The 21,670-nt window shown below is 36.6% G+C and overlaps 1 protein-coding gene and 1 non-coding gene across 4 annotated transcripts in view; both read left to right on the top strand.

Annotated features, from left to right (window-relative positions):
- Positions 1 to 21,670, top strand: part of WDR70 (WD repeat domain 70) — a 309,184-nt gene that overhangs the window by 28,607 nt on the left and 258,907 nt on the right. For 2 of the 3 annotated variants that reach the window (XM_077896170.1, XM_077896169.1), the window contains exon 5: positions 7,248 to 7,443. In XM_077896170.1, the coding sequence (XP_077752296.1) occupies positions 7,248 to 7,443 (196 nt within the window). Of the gene's footprint in view, positions 1 to 7,247; positions 7,444 to 17,085; positions 17,171 to 21,670 lie in introns of those variants that run through there. The other variant, XM_077896171.1, reaches the window with a different exon arrangement.
- Positions 1,700 to 1,825, top strand: LOC144313186 (small nucleolar RNA SNORD22). The gene has a single exon (XR_013378909.1). It is a non-coding gene; the product is annotated as a small nucleolar RNA SNORD22 (small nucleolar RNA).

Below are 21,670 nucleotides of genomic sequence, written 5' to 3'. Positions count from 1 at the left end.
AAGCAGGCCCATGCCCAGCATGGAACTGACAATGGGGCTCGATCTCATGACCCTGAGATCATGACCTGAGTTGAAATCAAGAGTCGGGCATTTTACTGACTGAGTCACCTAGATGCTATGCCTACTCTACACACAACGTAGGAATTGAACTCGGGACCCTGAGAACAAGACTTGAGCAGAGATCAAGAGTCAGATGCTTAACCAACTGAATCACCCAGGTGCCCCACAGCAAGATATTTTTGAGATTCATTCATGTTGGCAAATGAGACTATAGTTCATTTATATTCAGTGCAGTTTGGTTTTCCTTTTAGGAATATACTGTTATTTTTCTAATTTCTAATCAATTTAGGGCTTTTTTCTATATTATCATAAAATACATTTTTAGTGACTGCCTTGTAGCCATCCTGTTTTTTGTTTTTTCCTAAGACTTTATATGTTTAATAGAGAGGGAGAGAGAGAGGGTATGTGTGTGGTGGACAGTGGTGAGGAGCAGAGGGAGAGAGAGAATCTCAAGCCGACTTCTTGCTGAGCATGGAGCCCAATGCAGACTCCATCTCATGACCCTGAGATCATGACCTGAGTGGAAACAAGAGTCAGATGTTTAACTGACTGAGCCACTTAGGCACCCCATCATCCTCTGTCTTATATGCACCAAAGCTTCCCTTCCTTTCTTCCTTCTTCCCTTCCTCCCTTCCTTTCATAGAAGTTTATTGAATACATTGCAAGGGAACAGTAGGTATGGCAGTGATGGAGAGACTGCTGTACAGAAATTTCGTTAGATGATATATCTAGTATTAGACTTGATAGGTCTTTGAGTTAAGTACATATTTATCTTTATGAGGTTTGGCTCAATTATTTTCTAAAGACTTTATATCCATTTACATTACCACCAGCGGAGTGCAAGAAGTTCTGTTGCTCCACATGCTTGCCAACACCCATTATTATTACACATTTGTATATTTGCCAATCTGATTGTTGTGAAGTGATACCCTTATGGTATTCATTTGAATTTTGCTGGTAACCAATGTAGTTGTGCATCATTTTTAAAAAGATTTTTTGTAATATATTTTTTCTTCTGCAGGATTTTCTACTGGGTTGCTTGATGTTTATTACTAATTTTTATTTTTCAGTTGTGTTCTTTAAATAGAAGTTTCAAATTCTAATGTATTCTGATTTATTAACCTTTTTTGTGATGTTTTTGTGTGTTTTTTTTAAGATTTGTTTATTTGAGAGAGATATTTATTTGAGACAGAGTCAGTGTGCACTGGGGAGAGGGGCAAAGAGAGAGGGAGAGAAGCAAACCCCTTGCTAAGCTTGGAGTCTGACACCCGACATAGGGCTTGATCCCATGACCCTGAGATCACCACCTTAGCTGAAATCAAGAGTCAGACACCCAACCGATTGAACCACCCAGGAACCCCTGTGGTGTTTTTGTGTTTTAAGAAATGAGTCCTTACTCTGAGATCATAAAATAACTTCCTATTTTTTTTTTTAAGATTTATTGGGGTGCCTGAGAGGCTCAGTTGATTAAGCGTCTGCCTTGGGCTCGGGTCAAGATCCCCAGGTCTTGGGCTCCAGCCCTGCGTTGGACACTCTGCTCAGTGGAGAGTCTGCTTCTTCTCCCTCTGACCTTCCCTGCTGCTTGTGTTCTTGTGTGCATACTTGCTCTCTCCCAAATGAATAAATAAAAAGTCTTTTATCCCAGAGAAGAAAACAGTCACATGTCTTACCTCCTATCCTAGTCCCAGAGCCTGTAAAGGTGAACCCACTGGGGCTGGCTGGGGGAAAGGAGGAAGCTTGCTCCAGAAGGAACTGTCTGAGGGATCATAAGGGATTTCTCTAAATATGGGAAAAGGGAATAGATCATTTGGTGAAGTCAATTGTACATACCTTTTTGTAGGTCTAAAAAAAGAACAAAGCTTTTATATAACAGGAATCCAGTTCTTCAGGGATACCAAGAGGAAATTTTTTTTTTTTAAAGGTTTTTATTTATTTATTCATGAGAGACACACAGAGAGAGGGGCAGAGACCGGCAGAGAGAGAGGAAGAGGCAGGCTCCATGCAGGGAGCCTGATGCGGGACTCAATCCCAGAACTCCAGGATCACGCCCTGGGCCAAAGGCAGGCACTAAACTGCTGAGCCACCCAGGGATCCCCCCAAAAGGAATTTTAAAGTCATTTTTGGTGCAACCTAGCTGGAAATTAGCATGTAATTGTTCGAGCCTTGATGAATAAAAGTTTAACCTTCAAAAAAAAATCTTTTGATAAAAGATTGTATTTATTTATTTGAGAGAGAGAAAGTATGTGCACGCACTAACTGGGGGAAGGGTCTGAGGGAGAGGGAGAGACAGACACCCCACTGAACAGGGTACCCAGTGTGAGGCTGGAGCCCAGAACCCTGGGATCTTGACCCGAGCCCAAGGCAGATGCTTAATCGACTGAACCATCTGGGCACCTCAGCTTCCTATGTATTTTTTCCTGAAGTTTTCAAGTTTTGTCTTTCATATTTAGGTTTTTAATTAATGTAGAATTGCTTTTTGTGGATAATGGTGAAGTTGTCATCCAGTTTTATTTTTCCTTCATATGGATAATCAATTTTCCCAGCCTCTTTATTTTTAATTTTTGAAACATTTAATAGACTTTATTTATTTTAAAAAAAGACTTATTTACTTATTCATGAGAGACACAGATAGAGAGAGAAAGGCAGAGACACAGGCAGAGGGAGAAGTAGGCTTCTCGCAGGGAGCCCGATGTGGGACTCGATCCTGGATCCCGGGATCATGACCTGAGTCGAAGGCAGCACCCAACTGCCGAGCCACGCAGGTGTCCCAATGGACTTTATTTTTTAAATGAGTTTTAGGCTCATAGCAACATTGAATAGAGGTGCAGAGGTATTTTTCCATATACCCCTTGTTCTCCTATATTCACAGCCTCCCCCATCATCAACATCCTCCACCAGAGTGGTACATTTGTTACAATCCATGAACCTGTGCTGACATGTCATCACGAAGAATCCATAGTTTTCATGAGGGTTTGCTCTTTGATAACTATACATTCTGTAGGATAAGTATGTACTGACAGGTAGCCATCATTATAGTATCAATCAGAGTAGTTTCAGTGCCTTAAACATCCTCTGTGCTCTACCTACTTTTTCTTGCCTCCTCCTGACTCCTAACAACCACTGACCTTTCAAATTTTTATTGAAGTATTTTATATACATTATAAAATCAAACATTATAAAACCTTGTTTTTCCCTATTCATAATTTCTTGTTTGTCAGAGAAAACTATTTAAATTTTTTTGTTTTTCATTTTTAATTTACCTTCATATTTCTCAATTGTAACCTTCATGTCTGGCTTCTTTCACTTTGCAGAATATTTTCCAGGTTTGTGTTGTATTAGAACGTCATTCCTTTAAACGGCTGAATAGTATTCCATTGTATATAAACATCACAATTTGTTTATCCATTTCCATTTGTTGAGGAACATATAGATTGTTCTCACCTTTTGAGTACTCTCAATGTAATGAACATTAGTGTACAAATATATGTTTTTGAGTGTTTAATTCTTTTGAGTATAAGCCTAGAAGTGGAATTTACGAGTCATAAGGTAGTTTTATGTTTATCTTTCTTTTTAAGGAATTGCCACACTGTTCCACAGTGATTGCACCATTTTACATTCCTATCAACAATGTATGAGGATTTCAGTTTTTTCACATTCTTGCCATTATAGTTATTTTCCATTTTGTTCTGTTTTTATTGTAGTCATTCTAGTAGGTGTGAAGTGGTATCTCATTGCAGTTTTGATTTTCGTTTCCCCTAATATCTAATGATGTCGAGCATCTTTTGATGTGCTTATTGGCCATTTGCATATAGTCTTTGAAGAAATAATGAAGTTCTGTAACCATTTTTATTTATTTTTTTAAGATTTATTTATTTATGAGAGACACACAGAGAAAGAGAGAGAGAGGCAGAGACATAAGCAGAGGGAGAAGCGGGCTCCTCACAGGGAGCCTGATGTGGGACTTGATCCCAGATCCTGGGATCACGACCTGTGCCGAAGGCAGGCGCCCAACCGCTGAGCCACCCAGGCATCCCTGTAACCATTTTTAAATTGAATTATTTGCCTTTCTGTTGTTGAATTATAAGAGTTCTTCATATATTCTGCTTATTAAACTCTGTATATGATTTGCAGATATTTTCTTCCATTCCATAGGTTATCTTTTCACTTTTTAAAATATATTTTTTTAAATAAACTCTATGCCACATGTGGGGCTTGAACTCACATTCTCTACCAACTGAGTCAGCCAGCGCCCCTGTCTTTTCACTTTAATAATTTACTTTGATGCATTAGAGTTTTAAATTTCGATGAAGTCCAACTTACATATTTTTTCTTTTTGTTGCTTATGCCTTTGGTATTGTATCTAAGAATCCATTGCCAAAGTATAGATCATGAAGATCTCCCCTCTTTTCTTTTAAGAGTTTTATGGTTTTAGCTCTTATATTTTGGTCATTGATTCATTTTGGGTTAATTTTGCATATGGTGTGAAGTCGGGGTCCAACTTTTTTCTTGTCATGGCTTTTGGCTTATCTTGGTGATTCCAATATGTAATGTAAGGTACATTGCAGCTTAGTTTTCTATTTTATGGATGTTCAGCAGTCATTACATGGTGATCATTTTCTTCACTATCTTTAGATGCATGCTTGTTATATCTAAATTATTTCTAATGATAATTTTAATTTGGTTCTGGAATTCTTCTCTGTTGGCTGTATTTCATTCAGATTGATTGATTGATTGATTGATTTTAGGGGACCCAGGCATCTCCTATAATTACATATTTAATGCTTAGCTAAGCTCTCTTTTAAAAAGTCAGCTGAGGGGTGCTTGCTTGGGTGGCTCAGCTGGTTAAGCATCTGCCCTTGGCTTACGTTGTGATCCTGGGTCTTGGAATTGAGCCCCATGTTGGGCTCCTTGCTCAGCGAGAAGTCTGCTTGTTCCTCCCTCTGCCATTCCCCCTCCTTGTGTTTCTCTTTCTTTATCTCTCTCTCTAATAAAATCTTTTAAAAAAGTCAGCTGAGAGAAATATTAGGTTTTTGACTCCTCAGATACATATTATTTCTCAGGTTCATAACTTGGTACCCCATTGAATTAAGGCATATTTTAAATGTGGAATGGTTCTGTTTTCTGTCACATTTTTGGACATAATTTAATGGACTTTGTTTTTCAGAAATTGAAAATCTGTTAAAAATTATTATTTTTTGTCTTGTGTACATTAGAAGCAGGAAGACCGAAGTGAAACTAGAAGCTGCATAGAAGCTGATACATTCCATTCAGTTTCATGTCAGTATTAAGACTATATAGTCAGCCATGAAATCAATATGGATTCATTTAGTTCTCAGTTCAGTGCTTATTTCTGAACAAGTTAACTCAGTTAAAGCATAGGTGCTAAGGATTAATATTTTAGTTTAGAGCTGTCTGTGCCCTCAATAATTTTGCATTCAGAAAGTCTGTGAAAATCTGTGATTTTTAAACTAGTATAGCTAGAATTTGTGACTTGATGAGAAAATTTTGGAGTGTGACTACTTTAATAGAAATGTACTCAGTCATTCAGCTGTTATTGAGTATCTGTTGTGGAGTAGGCACTGCTTTAGGCATTGGGGCTATAGCAATTAACAAGTCAAATGATATCTGTGAGCTCCTATTGTTGTGGGGTGTTTGAGGAGACAGATAACAGATTATAAACAACTACATAACCAATCAAATAAGATAATTTAGGTATGTGATAAAGATAATCGAAGTAAGATAATGAAGAAAATGGTGACTGATAGCAGTGTGTTCCATAAAGTTGAGAAAGGGGGCATATAAATCCTCTTTGAGGAGGTGATATTTGATGAGATCTGAATGAACAAAAAGGCCATTTAAAAATCCATTCCTGCAGAGGGGACTTGCAAGTGCAAAGACCCTCATGCTGGACCAACCTTAACCTCTTCAGTTTGAAAGAAGGCCTGTGGGGCTGGAGCCTAGGGAGCTAAACCATTGCAAAAACAAAGAGAAAACTCTCTTTGTGAAGCTTTGCCTGCTCTAAAGGTAGGAACCTTTGTATATGGACAGCATGCATGTATGCATTTTCTTTGATATATTGAATTTAGATGAAAATAAAAAAGAAAAATTTCATTTTTTCTTCATTAGATATTGATTGCCTGTTATATGTTGGGTATCATTTAGATAAGGTGTTAGAGACAGCAATGAACACAACAGATTTCTGCTTTCATAGAGTTTACATACTAGACATGTTTAATTTTTTAGTATTTTATTTATTTGAGAGAGAGAGAGAGAGAGAGAGAGAGCATGAGATGGGGGAGAGTCAGAGGGAGAAACAGACTCCCCGCTGAGTGGGGAGTCCAATTCAGGATTTGATCCTGGAACTTGGGATCATAACCTGAGTTGAAGACAGATGCTTAACCCACTGAACCACCCGGGTGCCCCATACTAGAAATATTTTAGTAGAGGGCAGTATTACTTTGAATTTTATAAAATATTTGATAGAATTGATATAATTAGGAATGTAATTCTCAACCCTTTGGGATGCGGTAGGAGGTGGAGGTGGTGACTTTCAGAATGTCTAGAGGTGTGTAATAAAGACCTCAATGAAAGTGTGTAACAGTTCACAAGTGTGCTGGGTGAAAAAACAGTTGAGAATCAGTGGGATACTCTCTAGACTAAGATAGTTGTAGAATCCAGGGTTGCTACATATAACATTTTAGCAACTCTGCAAATTTGAATTAACAAATAATTTGTATTTCAGAAAATATATTGAAATGTTTTCTCACACAACTGGCTTTATTTGCTTCTTTGGTAAACAGTGATTGGATTCAGTTATAGTAAAGAGAGACATTGGTCATCTTGGTGGTTTTCTTTCTTATGGATGTAGTATTTTGTAGTTTTTCTTCCATATTCCAGTTGTTCTGCTGGCTCTTTATGAGTTAGGATGACCTAATGGGCACTTTAATTTACATTTAGGTTAAGATAAGTAGATAAAAGAAACTTTTTACTTTAAGATAAAATAGTATCCGAGTTACACATTTAATGCTTGAATTACAGATTTAACAAGTTACACATTAATTAATTAATTTAAAATAAAACACAGTTGTTAAAAGGCAAAAGCAGGGTTTCCTGGGAATTTAGTATTATCTCTAGAGTGTATTCTTTGTTGCAGCAGAGGCAAAGAGTTTATGTTTCTGTATTTTCAGGGATACAAGCAGCAGTGAGAGTGAAGAGAGTTCTGGTTCTTCTGATGATGAGTTAATTGGCCCTCCTTTACCTCTTAAAATGAGGGAAGAACCAAGTAATCATATCGAGGAAGATATCCTCGGTCCTTTACCTCCACCTCTTTATGAAGAAGTAGAAGAAGATGATGATGATGATGGTGATTCAGAGGAGGAGGAGGTAAGTATTTCAGTAGTAATTTAACACTTCATTAGAGTAGTATAGGGGTCAGTTTCCTGCTGTTATTTATGATTGAGAGCAAATAAAAAACAGTTTTGAGTTTACTACTGATAGCCCTTGTTGAAAGTACTCTAAAGGATGTATGAGGAATAGGGAAATATAACTCTGAAATAATAAATGGATAAGAGGAAGCAGAGAGTTAAAAAAAGGGGAGTTAATTAATAAACATTTTGTTAAATCTACATAAGCATGTAGTGTAAATAATGGTAATGAATAATTTTAGGCTTTTTCTTTTTTTTTTTTTTAATTTTTATTTATTTATGATAGTCACACAGAGAGAGAGAGAGGCAGAGACACAGGCAGAGGGAGAAGCAGGCTCCATGCACCGGGAGCCCGATGTGGGACTCGATCCCGGATCCCCAGGATCGCGCCCTGGGCCAAAGGCAGGCGCTAAACCGCTGCGCCACCCAGGGATCCCAAATAATTTTAGGCTTTTTCTTAATAAGATTTTATCTATTTGAGAGAAAGAAGGAGAGAGAACATGCATGAGTGGGGAGAGAGGCAGAGGGAGGAGCAGACTCCCCGCTGAGCAGGGAGCCCCACTTGGAGCTGAGTCCCAGGACCCTGTGATCATGACCTGAGTCAAAGGCAGTCCTTAACCAACTGAGCCACCAGGTGCCCCAATTTAGGGGAATTTAAAAACAAAGTGGATCTAATATTAAAAGCAATAACATGGAAGATAGGAGAGTAGAATCAGTTCATTCATTTTGAAGTCCTTGTATGATTTAGGAGGAGGCTAGAGCTATTCATTAACTTTAGTTTAAGTATGCAAGTTATAATTTAAGAGTAATTGCCCAAAGAACAGAAATAAGTTGTATAACCCCCAAATAGGAAAAGAAAACATAAAACCATTGTTGTATACTTTGTGTGCTTGATACCTGGAGTGGATAATTTTTTAATATCACCCTCTTCTGTGATAAGTTATTTTCTGTAATGATTATGAGATGAAACAAGTAATGATCAGAAAAGAAACAACTTTTGCAGATCCGTCAGTGACTTCACAAAATGGGCCTTCTTTGCATATTCTTGTTCAATACCCAATATACCAAATTTGTCAATTTATGTTAATTCATGGATGATCAAAGAAAGCTTTTTATTTATTTATTTTAGAGACAGAGAGAGAGAGAGAACATGCCAGCAGAGAGGCACAAAGAGGGAGGGATAAAGAATTTCAAGCTAACTCCAGGCTGAGGGCCGAGTCCAATGCAGGGCTTGATCTCAAGATCCTGAGATCATAACCTGAGTGGAACCAAGAGTTGGGACGCTAATCCACTGAGCCATCGAGGTGCCCCTGATCAAAGAAAGCTTTTAATTTTAATTTTGAAAAAATTTTTTCATGTGAAACATGAGATGTATGTGTGTATAATAGTGTATGCACATGTATGTGAAATTAAAAAGAAGGCACATAGGATAAATTTGATAGTTTCATTGAAACCTTGTTTCATAATAGATATCTGAAACTGTGGTGTTGACCATATATATATTTTTTTTATTTTGATACCAATTCTAGTGGCTTTTAAAAAATACCTGCTTGGGGCAGCCTGGGTGGCTCAGCAGTTTAGCGCCGCCTTCCGCCCAGGTCATGATCCTGAGGACCCGGGGTCGAGTCCTGCATCGGGCTCCCTGCATGGAGCTTGCTTCTCCCTCTACCTGTGTCTCTGCCTCTCTCTCTCTCATGAATAAATGAATAAAATCTTTAAAAATAAATAAATATTAAAAAATACCTGTTTTCACTAACTTATCTTTTCTAGGAAAATACCATTTTGTAATATATTTGATAAAAACTTCTAAAGTTTTTTTTCTGTAAAAATCAGAAAAATGGCTAGATTATGGTAAATATTGTCATCAAATGCTCTGCTTTAGAATGTTTTTGGTGAGAACAATTAGGCATACAAACATTGCCCTTTTGAATTCTTCTGCCAACCTAGTCTCCTATCTTTTGTTTTTTCTCAAAGAATAACATTCAAAGAATAACAGAATGAGAGATACTCAAGTATTGTTTCTTTGTTTTAATATATCAGTTTGTTTTGAATCTGCTGCTTAAATGCAGAAATTTGTAGTACAGCAAGGATTGGAGATATGAAACTACACTTGAAGTAAGCTTGAATGACTCAAAACATTATCTGTAAACATACATATCAGTATTTTATGTGCATGTTGCGGTGCAGACCGTATGTCAGTATGTATGTGTGTGTTGTGGTGCAGACTGTATAACAGGAAGTTCTCTAAATTAACTTCAGGTAGGATACAATATTTATTGAAAAATAAAAGTATGCCAATTTGAAGCTTTCATATATATTATCAAAACTGAGCACTAATCATAGTAAAAAACAAAATTCTAAACTGACGTTTTAGAATTGCCAGCAAATGATGATAATGAAAAACACTCATCTTTGGTTGATTTTATTATTGTTTTAAGGTTCTTTACAGAAAATGCTCCCCCTTATTGTGTGTACCACTTCCATTGCAATGCTCTTAATATGCCATTGAAGAAGACTCCATCATTCCAGTAAAAGACAGGAAAGGAGAAAAAAGAAGTAGAGAAAAAAATTTTGGTAAATAAAGATAAAAAAATAAGGTGGTAGACATGAATACACATATATCAGTATTAACAATAAATGTAAGTGGACTAACTTGCCACTTAAAATTCTCAGATTAGATTTAAAAATTCGGGTATAATCTGTTTACAAATGATACACCTAAAATGTAATGACATAGAAGAGTTGAAAGAAAGAGGAATAGAATATAGCAGGAAAATACTAATTGAAAGATAACTGATTAATCTTATAAAATTAATGTAAGACAATAATTTTTAAGTCATAATTAGTCTAATTAGCCAAATGAATGTCATTACTTAGTGGTAAAGGAAACAATTTATTCTGGAAAATTTGGCATTCCTTAACCTCTGAATTTAACACATAGATTTAAATCAAAATTTGACAGAATTGGGGATCCCTAGGTGGCTCAGCGGTTTGGCACCTGCCTTCGGTCCAGGCATGATCCTGGAGTTCTGGGATCGAGTCCCACATCGAGCTCCCTGCATGGAGCCTGCTTCTCCCTCTGCCTCTCTCTCTCTGTGTCTATCATGAATGAATAAATAAAATCTTTAAAAAAAAATTTGACAGAATTAACAAGGAATAGACAAATCTACAATCATGATGGAGAGATTCAGAAATTGTTAAGAAAACTAGTAAGAGTATAGTAGTGAACAATACAAATGCATATTTTTTTTAACCGAACATATATAGAACACCTATCTAATATTTTCTTTTCAAGCGCATTTGGATAAATCAGAAGTAACAGGAAGGTCACATCTAGGTCACAACATTCTGTGACATGAAAAAGATGTACGTAATTATTTTGCATAGTTCACAGAGTTGGTAATATTTAATTTGATCATAAAATGTGAGAATATTGTGTAGTGAATGTTTGTGTGCCTTCAAAATTCATGTGTTGAAGCCCTAACCCCCCACTATGGCTGCATTTGGAGATGAGACTATGGAAGTAATTCAGGTTAAATTAGGTCATAAGGATGGACTCTGATCTTATAGGATTAGTGTGCTTATAAGAAGAGAAACACGAGAGAGCCAGGTCTGCATATAACAAAGCAAGAAGGTAGGCATCTAACAAGCCAGGAAGAAAGCTCTCAACAGAATCCAAATTTGCCGACACCTTGATCTTGGACTTCTAGCCTCCAGAACTCTGAGAAAATAAATTTCTGATGTTTAAGCCTAGTTTGTGGTGTTTTGTTATGGTAGCCTGAGCTGATTAACATAGGTTTGCAAGACTGACAAGAGGCTGAAGAACAACAACAACAACAAAAAAAAAAAAAAAAAAAAAAAGAGGCTGAAGAACAGTGAAGCCTGGGTGGCTCAGCGATTGAATGTCTGCCTTCAGCTCAGGGTGTGATCCCAGTCCAGAAATCGAGTCCTGCATTGGGCTCCCCTTGAGGAGCTTGCTTCTCCCTCTGCCTGTGTCTACCTCTCTCTGTGTCTCTCATGAATAAATAAATAAACAAACAAACAAATAAAATCTTAAAAAAAAAAGAGGCTGAAGAACGGAGAATGGAGAAAAAGAAGGCTGTCGTGAACAGGAACAAAATTGCTGTAGCCAAAGCCCAGATGTATGCAAGTACATGTTATCGTGGTGAAGTATCATGTAATTAGTGCATGAAATATCATGTAATTAGTTTTATTAGGGGTAAATGGAAAGATGAGGCTGATGAGATCAAATCCAGAGATCAGTATGGAGTAGAGCAGCTTTCTGGAAGGCATGGAATTTGAATGAACCTTGTAGAGGGTTACATTTTAATGAGCATGGTGGGGTAGGCCACAACCTATCTGTGAAGAGTAAATGGCAGGAACAAAGGCACAATTTACAGGGTTAGATTCTGGATGATGCAAAAATCAATTTACCTAGAATAGAAAGTTGATAAAGATGATCAGGCCTTTGACATAGAACTGATGTGTGAATAAACCCTAAATGCAGCTATGCAGAGAAGTAACAGCATGCTTGGATATGGGACTTTGAAGCTTGTTTGTAAGCTTTGGCCTTTCATGGCTATAATTGAAGCATTTCAGGAGACTGAATAATGGTTTTCTGGGTGTGTGGGTTTTTTTGTTTTGTTTTGTTTTGTTTTCTGTTTTTCTTAAAGATTTTTTTTATTTGAGAGACAGGGGGAGACTGTGGGAGAGTGAGCAAGCATGACCTGGGGGAAGGGCAGAGAGAGAAGGAGAAGCGGGCTCCCATCTCAAGCAGGCTTCCTGCTGAGCAGGGAGCCCAATGTGAAGCTTGATCCTAACCTGAGCTGAAATAAGGAGTCAACGCCAAAAAAAAAAAAAAAAAAAAGTCAGACACTTAACTGACTGAGTCACCTAGGTGCCCCTGTTTTTTGTTTTTTTTTTATAAGATTATATATATTGAGTCTTTTGAAAGTTAATTATTAAGTCTTTTTATGGTGTGCCTTTTTTTTTGTCAACATAGTAAAAGAAAATGCTGATAATAGTATGAAAAGCAAGGCTGTTGATAAGTGTATTGATAACAGCTGTAATTTTATTTTTATTTTCATTTTTAATTTTATTTATTTATTTAAAGTTTTTTTAAAGATTTTATTTCTTTATGATAGAGAGAGAGAGAGAGGCAGAGACACAGGCAGAGGGAGAAGCAGGGGGAGAAGCAGGCTCCATGCCGGGAGCCTGACTCAGGACTCAATCCCGGGACTCCAGGACTGCGCCCTGGGCCAAAGGCAGGTGCCAAACCGCTGAGCCACCCAGGGATCCCCAGCCACCCAGGGATCCCCTAATTTATTTTTATTTAAATTCAATTTGCCAACATTTGATATAACACCCAGTGCTCATCCCAGCAAGTACCCTCCTCAGTGCTGGTCACCCAGTTACCCCATCCCCCCACCCACAACAGCCTTAATTTTAAAGTATGCACTAATTGATAATGCAAAGTTTATTAGCATTGTTAATGGATCAACTAAAACTTTGGAAGGGAGACAAAACAGGAGTGGGAGGTTCCTTATGTCTATTCCAATTCTCCTTCTGTTTCCCTTTTGGATATATATCATAACCAGCATTTCTAAGGCTAGGGCAGAGATGGTGGGTGAAGCAGATGGCTCAGAAATTTGCCGATGTTGTGAATGTGGCTTTGCAGTGGCCTTCTTTGATTTGGGATAAATTATATTTGCCTTCAATGGAGTCCTTCAGGTTTTAAACTGTGGTTTAATAGTAGCAGATGTGTGGCAACCTTAGGCTGTTTTTTAGGTTCTGAGTGAAAACACAACTTTTCTACTACTTGCTGCATTTGATAAACGAGATACTGGCAGCCTTCAGGAGTCAGAGATCATAGGCAAGGAAAATCTGGTATTACTGTCTTGAATGTGAATGTTGTGGGATCTAGACAGATAAATTAGCATGATTTATTTTAGATTATTTACATAGCAATGTTTGGCTTATGTTTCAACATTGAATTCAAATATTTCTGGCCTTTGAAGGAATCTTGTTCTTAGGACCTAGTAATTCTTATGGCCTAATAATTCTTTGTTGATTCAAAAACTGAATTTAGTTCCTTCAGGCAATCAGTTTGGAGTAATGCTAGGCAAAATTATAAGAGACTGTTTTATGTATCAGAATGCTAGTTATATTTTTAAAGTTTGGGATATACTGATATATCCCTGATACATACTTATATTGTCCCTCCTCTCCTTGATTTCCTCTCCTTTTTTCTTTCATGCTTGGTTTCATCACCACCTTTCAATCTTTTGTGCCTTTTGTTCCTTTTTGTGTTTTCAGCCTTTTTCTTTCTACCAGCTGTTGGCTTTAAGCTTGCAAACATACTAAAATCTTCCTTAAATTAATTTTCCCTCCAAGCTAGTATCTAATTTCCTTTCTCCTCAGATGTCTCAAAAGCAGTGTCTCTTTGCCACCTCTACTTTTTCATCACATTTTCTCCTGAAATTTTTGTGGTCAGTTTTTGCCTTATAATTTCACTGAAACTGTTCTCCTATAGATCCTCACTGACAAAATCAAAATATCCAAATCTGAAGCCCTTTCTCCCTTCTCATTCTGTACCTCTGCAATACTGGACAGTGTTGATTTCTTCTTTCTTGAAACTCTTTCTTTGCCATTTATTTATGCTATTGGTTTGCTGCCTCTTTCTTTGTTTATTCAGTATATTTTTATTTAGCACATTTTTTCAAAGATTTTATTTATTTATGAGAGACAGAGAGAGGCAGAGATGTAGGCAGAGGGAGAAGCAGGCTCCCTTTGGGGAGCTTGTCGTGGGATTTGATCCCAGGACCCCAGGATCACAACCTGAGCAAAGGCAGATACTTAACCACTGAGCCATCTAGGCATCCCTATTTAGCACTTTTTATGAGTCAGGTACTTTTAGATGTTGGGGATACAGTAATGAATAAAGCCAACAAATCCCTGTTCTGATGGTGCTTACATTTCTGCTAGTGTCTTTTACTATTTTGTATTTCCTCACCTTTCCCCAACTATCATCATTCCCTGAGGATCCATTCTTGCTTGCCTTATCATTTCATGTTTGGCCTGGGTGCAGTTTCCTACATCTTGTCCTCATGACTCCTTTTTTTATTTTGTTTTGTTTTTGTTATAGGCATGTTGCCTTTTTTAAAATTTAATTTTAAATTCAATTAACATAAATGTATTATTGGTTTCAGAGGTACAGGTTAGTGATTCATCAGTCTTACATAATACCCAGTGCTCATTACATCATGTGCCCTCCTGAATGTCCATCACCCAGTTACTCTTTCCCCCACTTCCAGTGACCCTCAGTTTATTTCCTATGATTAAGAGTCTCTTACGGTTTGTCTCCTTCTCTGATTTCATCTTATTTTATTGTTTTCTCTCTTATTCCTATGATCCTCTGTTTGTTTCTTAAATTTCACATATAAGTGAAATCATATGATAATTGTCTTTCTCTGATTGACTTACTTTGCACAGCATAATATCCATTTAGTTCCATCCATGTCTTTGCAAATGGCAAGATTTCTTTTCTTTTCCTTTTTTTTTTTTTTTTTTTTTTTTTGCTGGCTGAGTAGTAGTATTCCATTGTATATAATACCACATCTTCTTTATCCATCTATCTGTTGATGGATATCTGGGCTCTTCATTGTTTGGACGTTGTAGACATTACTGCTATAAGCATTGGGGTGCAGGTGCCTCTTTGGGTCACTAGACTTATGTCTTTGGGTTAAATACCCAGTAGTACGGTTGCTAGGTTGTAGGGTAGCTCTATTTTCAACTTTTTGAGGAACCCCATACTGTTTTTCCAGAATGGCTACACCAGCTTGCATTCCCACCACCAGTGTATGTGAATTCCCCTCTCTACAACCTCACAACATCTGTCATTTCCTGACTTATTAATTTTAGCCATTCTGACTAGTGTGAGTTGGTATCTTATTGTGGTTTTGATTTGTATTTCCCTGATGCCAAGTGATGTTGAGCATTTTTTCATGTGTCTGTTGGCCATTTTTATGTCTTTGGAGAAATACCTGTTCATATTTTCTGCCCATTCCTTGATTGGATTATTTGTTTTTAGGGTGTTGAGTTTGATAAGTTCTTTTTTTTTTTTTTAAATTTTTATTTATTTATGATAGTCACACACACAGAGAGAGAGAGAGGCAGAGACATAGGCAGAGGGAGAAGCAGGCTCCATGTACCGGGAGCCCGACATGGGATTCGATCCCGGGTCTCCAGGATCGTGCCCTGGGCCAAAGTCAGGTGCTAAACCGCTGCGCCACCCAGGGATCCCTGATAAGTTCTTTATAGATTTTGGATATTAGCCCTTTATCTGATATGTCATTTGTAAAATCTCTCATTCTACCAGTTGCCTTTTGGTTTGTTCACTGTTTCCTTTGCTGTGCAAAGGCTTTTTATCTTGATGAAGTCCCAATAGTTCATTTTTGCCTTTGTTTTCATTGCCTTTGGAGACGTATCTAGCAAGAAGTTGCTCCAGCTGAGGTCAAAGAGGTTGCTGCCTGTGTTCTTCTCTAGGATTTTGATGGATTCCTGTCTTACATTTAGGTCCTTCATCCATTTTGAGTCTATTTTTGGTATGATGTGAGGATGGTCTAGTGTCCTCATGACTTCTATTCACTGAGAGCCCTTGGAAGCATTGGTCTATCTTGTTTGAACTTCAGATCTAGCTTTCTCATGACTCATGAAACATGTCCGTATTTAAGCTCCAACAAAGTTCTAAATTCAACTTTGAAGATTAAACTTGAGCTTTTATTTTCTCCTACTTAAACTTTTGCTGAAGCCGTTTAGCTTGTCTCTGCCTTTAGGATCTTCTGTTCAATCCCTTTTCCTCACTGCTTCAAGGCTAAACTATTTGTAACACGAGTCACATTGCAAGTAATAGTACTCATTCCCTAAATGAGGGAAAATAAACTACCACATCAGGCAGGACTCCATCTGGGGATTCCTGAATACAGTTTGATTATTTTGTTGCTCAGAAACTTGCAAAGCACTATGGCTTTTTAGACATTCTACTTAGTAGAAAAGCATCCAAGTTCACATACTTGATTGGCTAAATATTTTAATAAGTATTATTGAAATTAATGGAAAAATATTTTTAAAATAACTTTTTTTTTTTAACCCAGTGGTTCTTAGTCTGAATGTAAGAATCCTCTGTGATACAATTAAAAAATATGTATGCTTCGGCTTTGTAATCTGGAAGTGGATTCAGTAGGACTGGGGTGGACCCTGCCCCAACACCTGCAATCTGCATTGTAACAAAAGGCCCTACAAGTAAGTATCTTCCCAGTTCGCCTGTCATACCACCTCTTCCCAATCTGCTGTGGCTGCTTACTTAAATAGGTTAACTATATTACGGTAACTCTGTAAGTTATGATCTATATCATGTATCATGGATATTTAAAGACATGGAATATTGCTTACAAAATAACATTTCTCAAAAAGGAAGGATATGGTATTGCTGCCTTGTTTTTCAGTGACAGTGAAGCCACTTTGAAGTTTTCATATAAGACTTATAATATTCTTTCTCCCAAATAACTTAGAAGTAATATTCATTTTGATTATTATTTTGCAGAAAATCTTTCTTCCATAGTATGTGGTGGTTGATATCTTTAGATGTGCTACTGTTAGTTGCTTTTGGGAAAGACATGAGAGAGATGGTAAGCTCCTGGCCTTTTGTATCATATCCATTTTTAAATATTTTTTTGCTTATCTTGAATTATACCTATTAAATCATGGTCAGTGAAGGACTGTGAACAGGGAAATAGCCTAGGAATTGAGCCAGTAGCTCTTACAATTGTTTTCATTATTGAAACTATATTATTAAGTATTGAGAGCCTTAAAAATCTTATTTCCTTTAATTTCAGTAATATTACTTCTGGGATTCTGAGAAAATTTGGAAAAAGCTTTATGCCCAAAGATGTTTATTGCAGTACTATTTATAATCTTTTCAGAATGTGTTCTGTGGACCATTATCTGGGAATGGTGGATGAGGGCATTGGACCTTCTGCTTTCATTTGAGGGAACTGATCAGAGTATGTCTAGATTACTGGTGGTACCAGGAAACTGGCTTCCTTGTTTAAGTGCGCTTTTTGTATTTTAATAAGCTGACTTTCCATAAAGTGAAATTTGTTCTGGCTTTTAAAGGCAAAATATAAATAAATTTTAAAATTTGTCCAAAAAAATGTTAAGTTTTGTTATGGTGAGCTTGCTCAAAGCTTTCTCTTGTCAGAAAGTTTTCATGTCTAAAAATGTTTCAAAATAATAAATGTATGTGAAATATTAGAATAATGGTAAATAATGTGAATACATGTGTAGTAACTGGAGAAAGGACAAGTAAATTGTATAGTCATAAAATCATAAAATACTGTGCAGTCATTGAACATGTTTATTTATTTATTTATTTTTTATTGAATGTGTTTAATAAGAGTTTTCAGTAGCACTAGGGAATGCTGTAAAACTACCAGAAGTATGATTTGAAAAATTTAAATGGTAACATATGCATGGAGAAAAGTATTTACATTGCTAGTTTCTGGATTGTGGGAATGAAGAGAATTTTTGTTTTGTTCTGCCTCACACTTTTCTTTTCTAGTTTCCATATTGATCAGAAGTTGTACCTGTGATTAGAAACAAATAATGGGGTTACATTCAGTCAACATTCCTTCATTGTAAAGCAATTAAGATCTTAATTTAAAAATTGGAACAGATAAGGCATTTCTAATTAAAAAAATCTAAAATGAATTTGGGCATTAAGGAGGTCACTTGAAGTTATTTGCAAGTGATGAATCATTAAAATCTACCCCTGAAACTAATAATACAGTATATGTTAGCTAAATCGAATCCTTAAAAATTTTTAATTAATTAATTAATTATAAAAGATTTTATTTATTTATTCATGAGAGGCACAGACACAGGCAGAGGGAGAAGCTGGCTCCATGCAGGGAGTCTGATGTGAGACTCGATCCCAGGACCCCAGGATCACGCCCCAGGTTGAAGGTGGCGCTAAACCGCAAAGCCACCGGGGGCTGCCTGAATTTTTTTTTTTTTTATAGATTTTATTTATTTATTCATGAGAGACACAGAAAAAGAGAGAGAGAGGCAGAGACACAGGCAGAGGGAGAAGCAGCTCCATGCAGGGAGCCTGATGTGGGGGACTGGATCCCAGGACCCTGGGATTACTCCCTGAGCTGAAGGCAGAAGCTCAGCCACTGAGCCAGCCAGGTGCCTGACTGAATAGAATTTAAATAAAAATTTTTAAAAAGAGAGAAAAGAAAAAAAAATTAGAACAGAAAAAAATTCCAAACAGAATGATATTGAACATGAATATAAAATAAATCTTGGGCAGCCCCGGTGGCTCAGTGGTTTAGTGCCTCCATCAGCCCAGGGTGTGATCCTGAAGACCAGGAAATGAGTCCCACGTCGGGCTCCCTGCGTGGAGACTGCTTCTCCCTCTGCCTGTGTCTCTGCCTCTCTCTCTCCCTCATGAATAAATGAATAAAATCTTAAAAGAAAAAAAAATCTTAGTACTCTGAATAAATTCCTATCTTACCTTGTTCCTAAAAGGATTTAATGAAGTGAAATACTATAAGAAAGCATAAGTTAGGAAGAATGAAGGAAAATAGAAAAGCAAGGAACATAAAGTTAACAAAACATAGGAAGCAGAGTTCTAAGTATTTGCTAATGGATAGGCCACAAAACCTTGTCACCTTTGTTGGTTACTTTCTTTTCCTTCTGCCTCGCATGCAATTCATTACAAGTCTGTTTAGCTCTCTTTCCAGCCAGATCATTCCTTTCCATCTCCATTACTACCATCTTAGTGAATCCAATATCACTCCAACAGCAGTAGCCACTTAAGATTGTCTCCCAGCTTCCACTGTTAACTGGACTAATATAATAGTAATCCAGGCAATAAAAAGTAAATTATAGATACAGGGAAACAATAGAGTAGTGTTTAAGAGAATGGATTTTAGGCCACATGGAGCTTTCACTTTCAAGCTGTGTGACTTTGGGCACGTTACTTAACCTCTCTTATGTGTTTCTTCCCTCCTCTGTAAAATGGGCTAATAAAATATTCAACTGGAATTGTGTAGATGATTCATTGAATGAATGAATGAATGAATGAATGGATTTTGAACCCTTAGAATGGTTCCTGTTTTTATTTATCATTGTGGTCATCTATTTTAATATATAGCAAAAAGTGAATTAAAAATTTTTGATGTTAAAAATTTTTTTGATGTTATTGCTAAATATTTCTAAATAAAAACATCTAAAAACTAAAAGGAAATTTTTATATCTCACTAAATAATTCACTCATGCTTCCTACTAGCAGTGTTATAAATAATTAAGGAACACTAGAGCTATTCCCTTTAAAACCTAGAATAAAAGATGGTAACTGTTGCATTATTATTCTAGACATTTTTGCCAATTAAACAAGTCAAAATAAAATAATCAGAATTGCATATTAGAAAAAAAGTTAGATTATTGTTGTATTTAGTGTGACTACCTAACATAAAAAAGAACTAATCAAAACTTTTGTAACAGATTTTTAGTAAGTTTATTTTTATTTTAACTTAATTTTATATGCAGTTTAAAGGATTAAAATTGAACAACAGTGAAAAATGTGAAAAATTAGGAGTAAGCTTAGTGAAAGATATGTCTGAATGTAAAGAACAGTATAAATCTTTTCAGTCCAAAAAAGAATTTGAGTAAGAACCACTAAAAATCAGTAAATATTTTTCTTTTTTTTCTACAGAATTTAAATTATTTGCCCAGTTTGCTTATTTGCTCCTTTATCTGGCTATTAAGTGGTAGAGTTGCTGTTTAAACCCAGGCTGTCTATGCTTTTAACATTATGTGCTACCACCCTTATTTGGAAGCCATGGAGTTGGGATGTGATAAAATAGAACAATCATAACAATATAATGTAATAAAAATTATGTGAATGTGGTCTCTATCAAAATACTTACCTTGTGCTGATGTGAGATGATAAAATACTATGTGATGAGATGAAGTGAAGAGAATGACATAGGCATTGATGCTAAAGTGTGTTAGGCTACAGTTGACCTTCTGACCACGACGAAGTGGGTAATGAAAATGGAAAGTGAAACTATGGTGAAGGGAGGACTACTGTATTATGTAATTTGGCTGATGCTGAAAAAATGGAAAATAGCATAGAGGTCGTTTCTTTCTATCTCACATAAATGCAATCAGTAGTTAAATGGACCAGAACAAGCTTGTAGGTTCAGGGCACCACAGATTAGCTTGCTTCTGTCCTTTTGTTCTACCATCCTTAGTATGTGGGTTTCAAGATGTGTGGTCAAACTGTAGCTATGATTTTTGCATTTTTATCAGGAGGAATGCAGAAGGGATAAAGAAGGCTACTGATTTTGAACTTTTATATGAGAAATATAGCATTTACTTTAGGAAGCCAGGATTGTAGCTAAAATTCAGTGCTTCCATCAGAAACGATGGATGATGCAGAGATGGGGAAGCTAGTTAGCACCTCTGTGGTGAACATAAATTTATATTCAGTGTTCGGTGCTTTTGGTATTAGTAATGGCAAATTATTTACTTTTTTAGAAAGTTTTTAGCCCTTGTCACTAGTCCTTTCCTATTGTATGACTTAGACTCTACTTGATTTTATTTTGCTCATTGTAAATGTATTATCGCTACTTTTCTCCAAAGGAGCAAACCATGTAAAATTTATAGATACTAATGCAATCTTTAAACTGTTAGGATTTGGTTACTATATTAGCATGCGTGAATTTCATTTGAATTTTTTTTTTTTTTTGTATCTGTTGTATCCTGCTGTTTTGGTACTGTTTTTTCTTCAGAATGAATTGCAGTATTTTTGGTTCATTTTATTAAAGAAAGAATTCATAAAACTAGCCCTAGGTCAAGCCCTAAGATATAGTCAAGTTCAACTATATATTTGTCAGGTTCAGTTATACAGAGAATCATCAAAATACTCATAAGGGGGGCAGCTTTAGTGGCCCAGCGGTTTAGCGCTGCCTCCGCCCAGGGCGAGATCCTGGAGACCTGGGATCGAGTCCCACGTCAGGCTCCCTGCATGGAGCCTGCTTCTCCCTCTGCCCCCCCCCCCCGCTCAAATAAATAAATAATCTTTAAAAATAACTAAAAAAAATACTCAGAAGGGAAAT

This window comes from Canis aureus, chromosome 4, assembly GCF_053574225.1.
Source record: "Canis aureus isolate CA01 chromosome 4, VMU_Caureus_v.1.0, whole genome shotgun sequence".
NCBI classification, from domain to species: domain Eukaryota; kingdom Metazoa; phylum Chordata; class Mammalia; order Carnivora; family Canidae; genus Canis; species Canis aureus.
The sequence above is the reverse complement of the archived record's forward strand: the minus strand, read 5'-3'. Positions and strand labels throughout refer to the sequence as shown.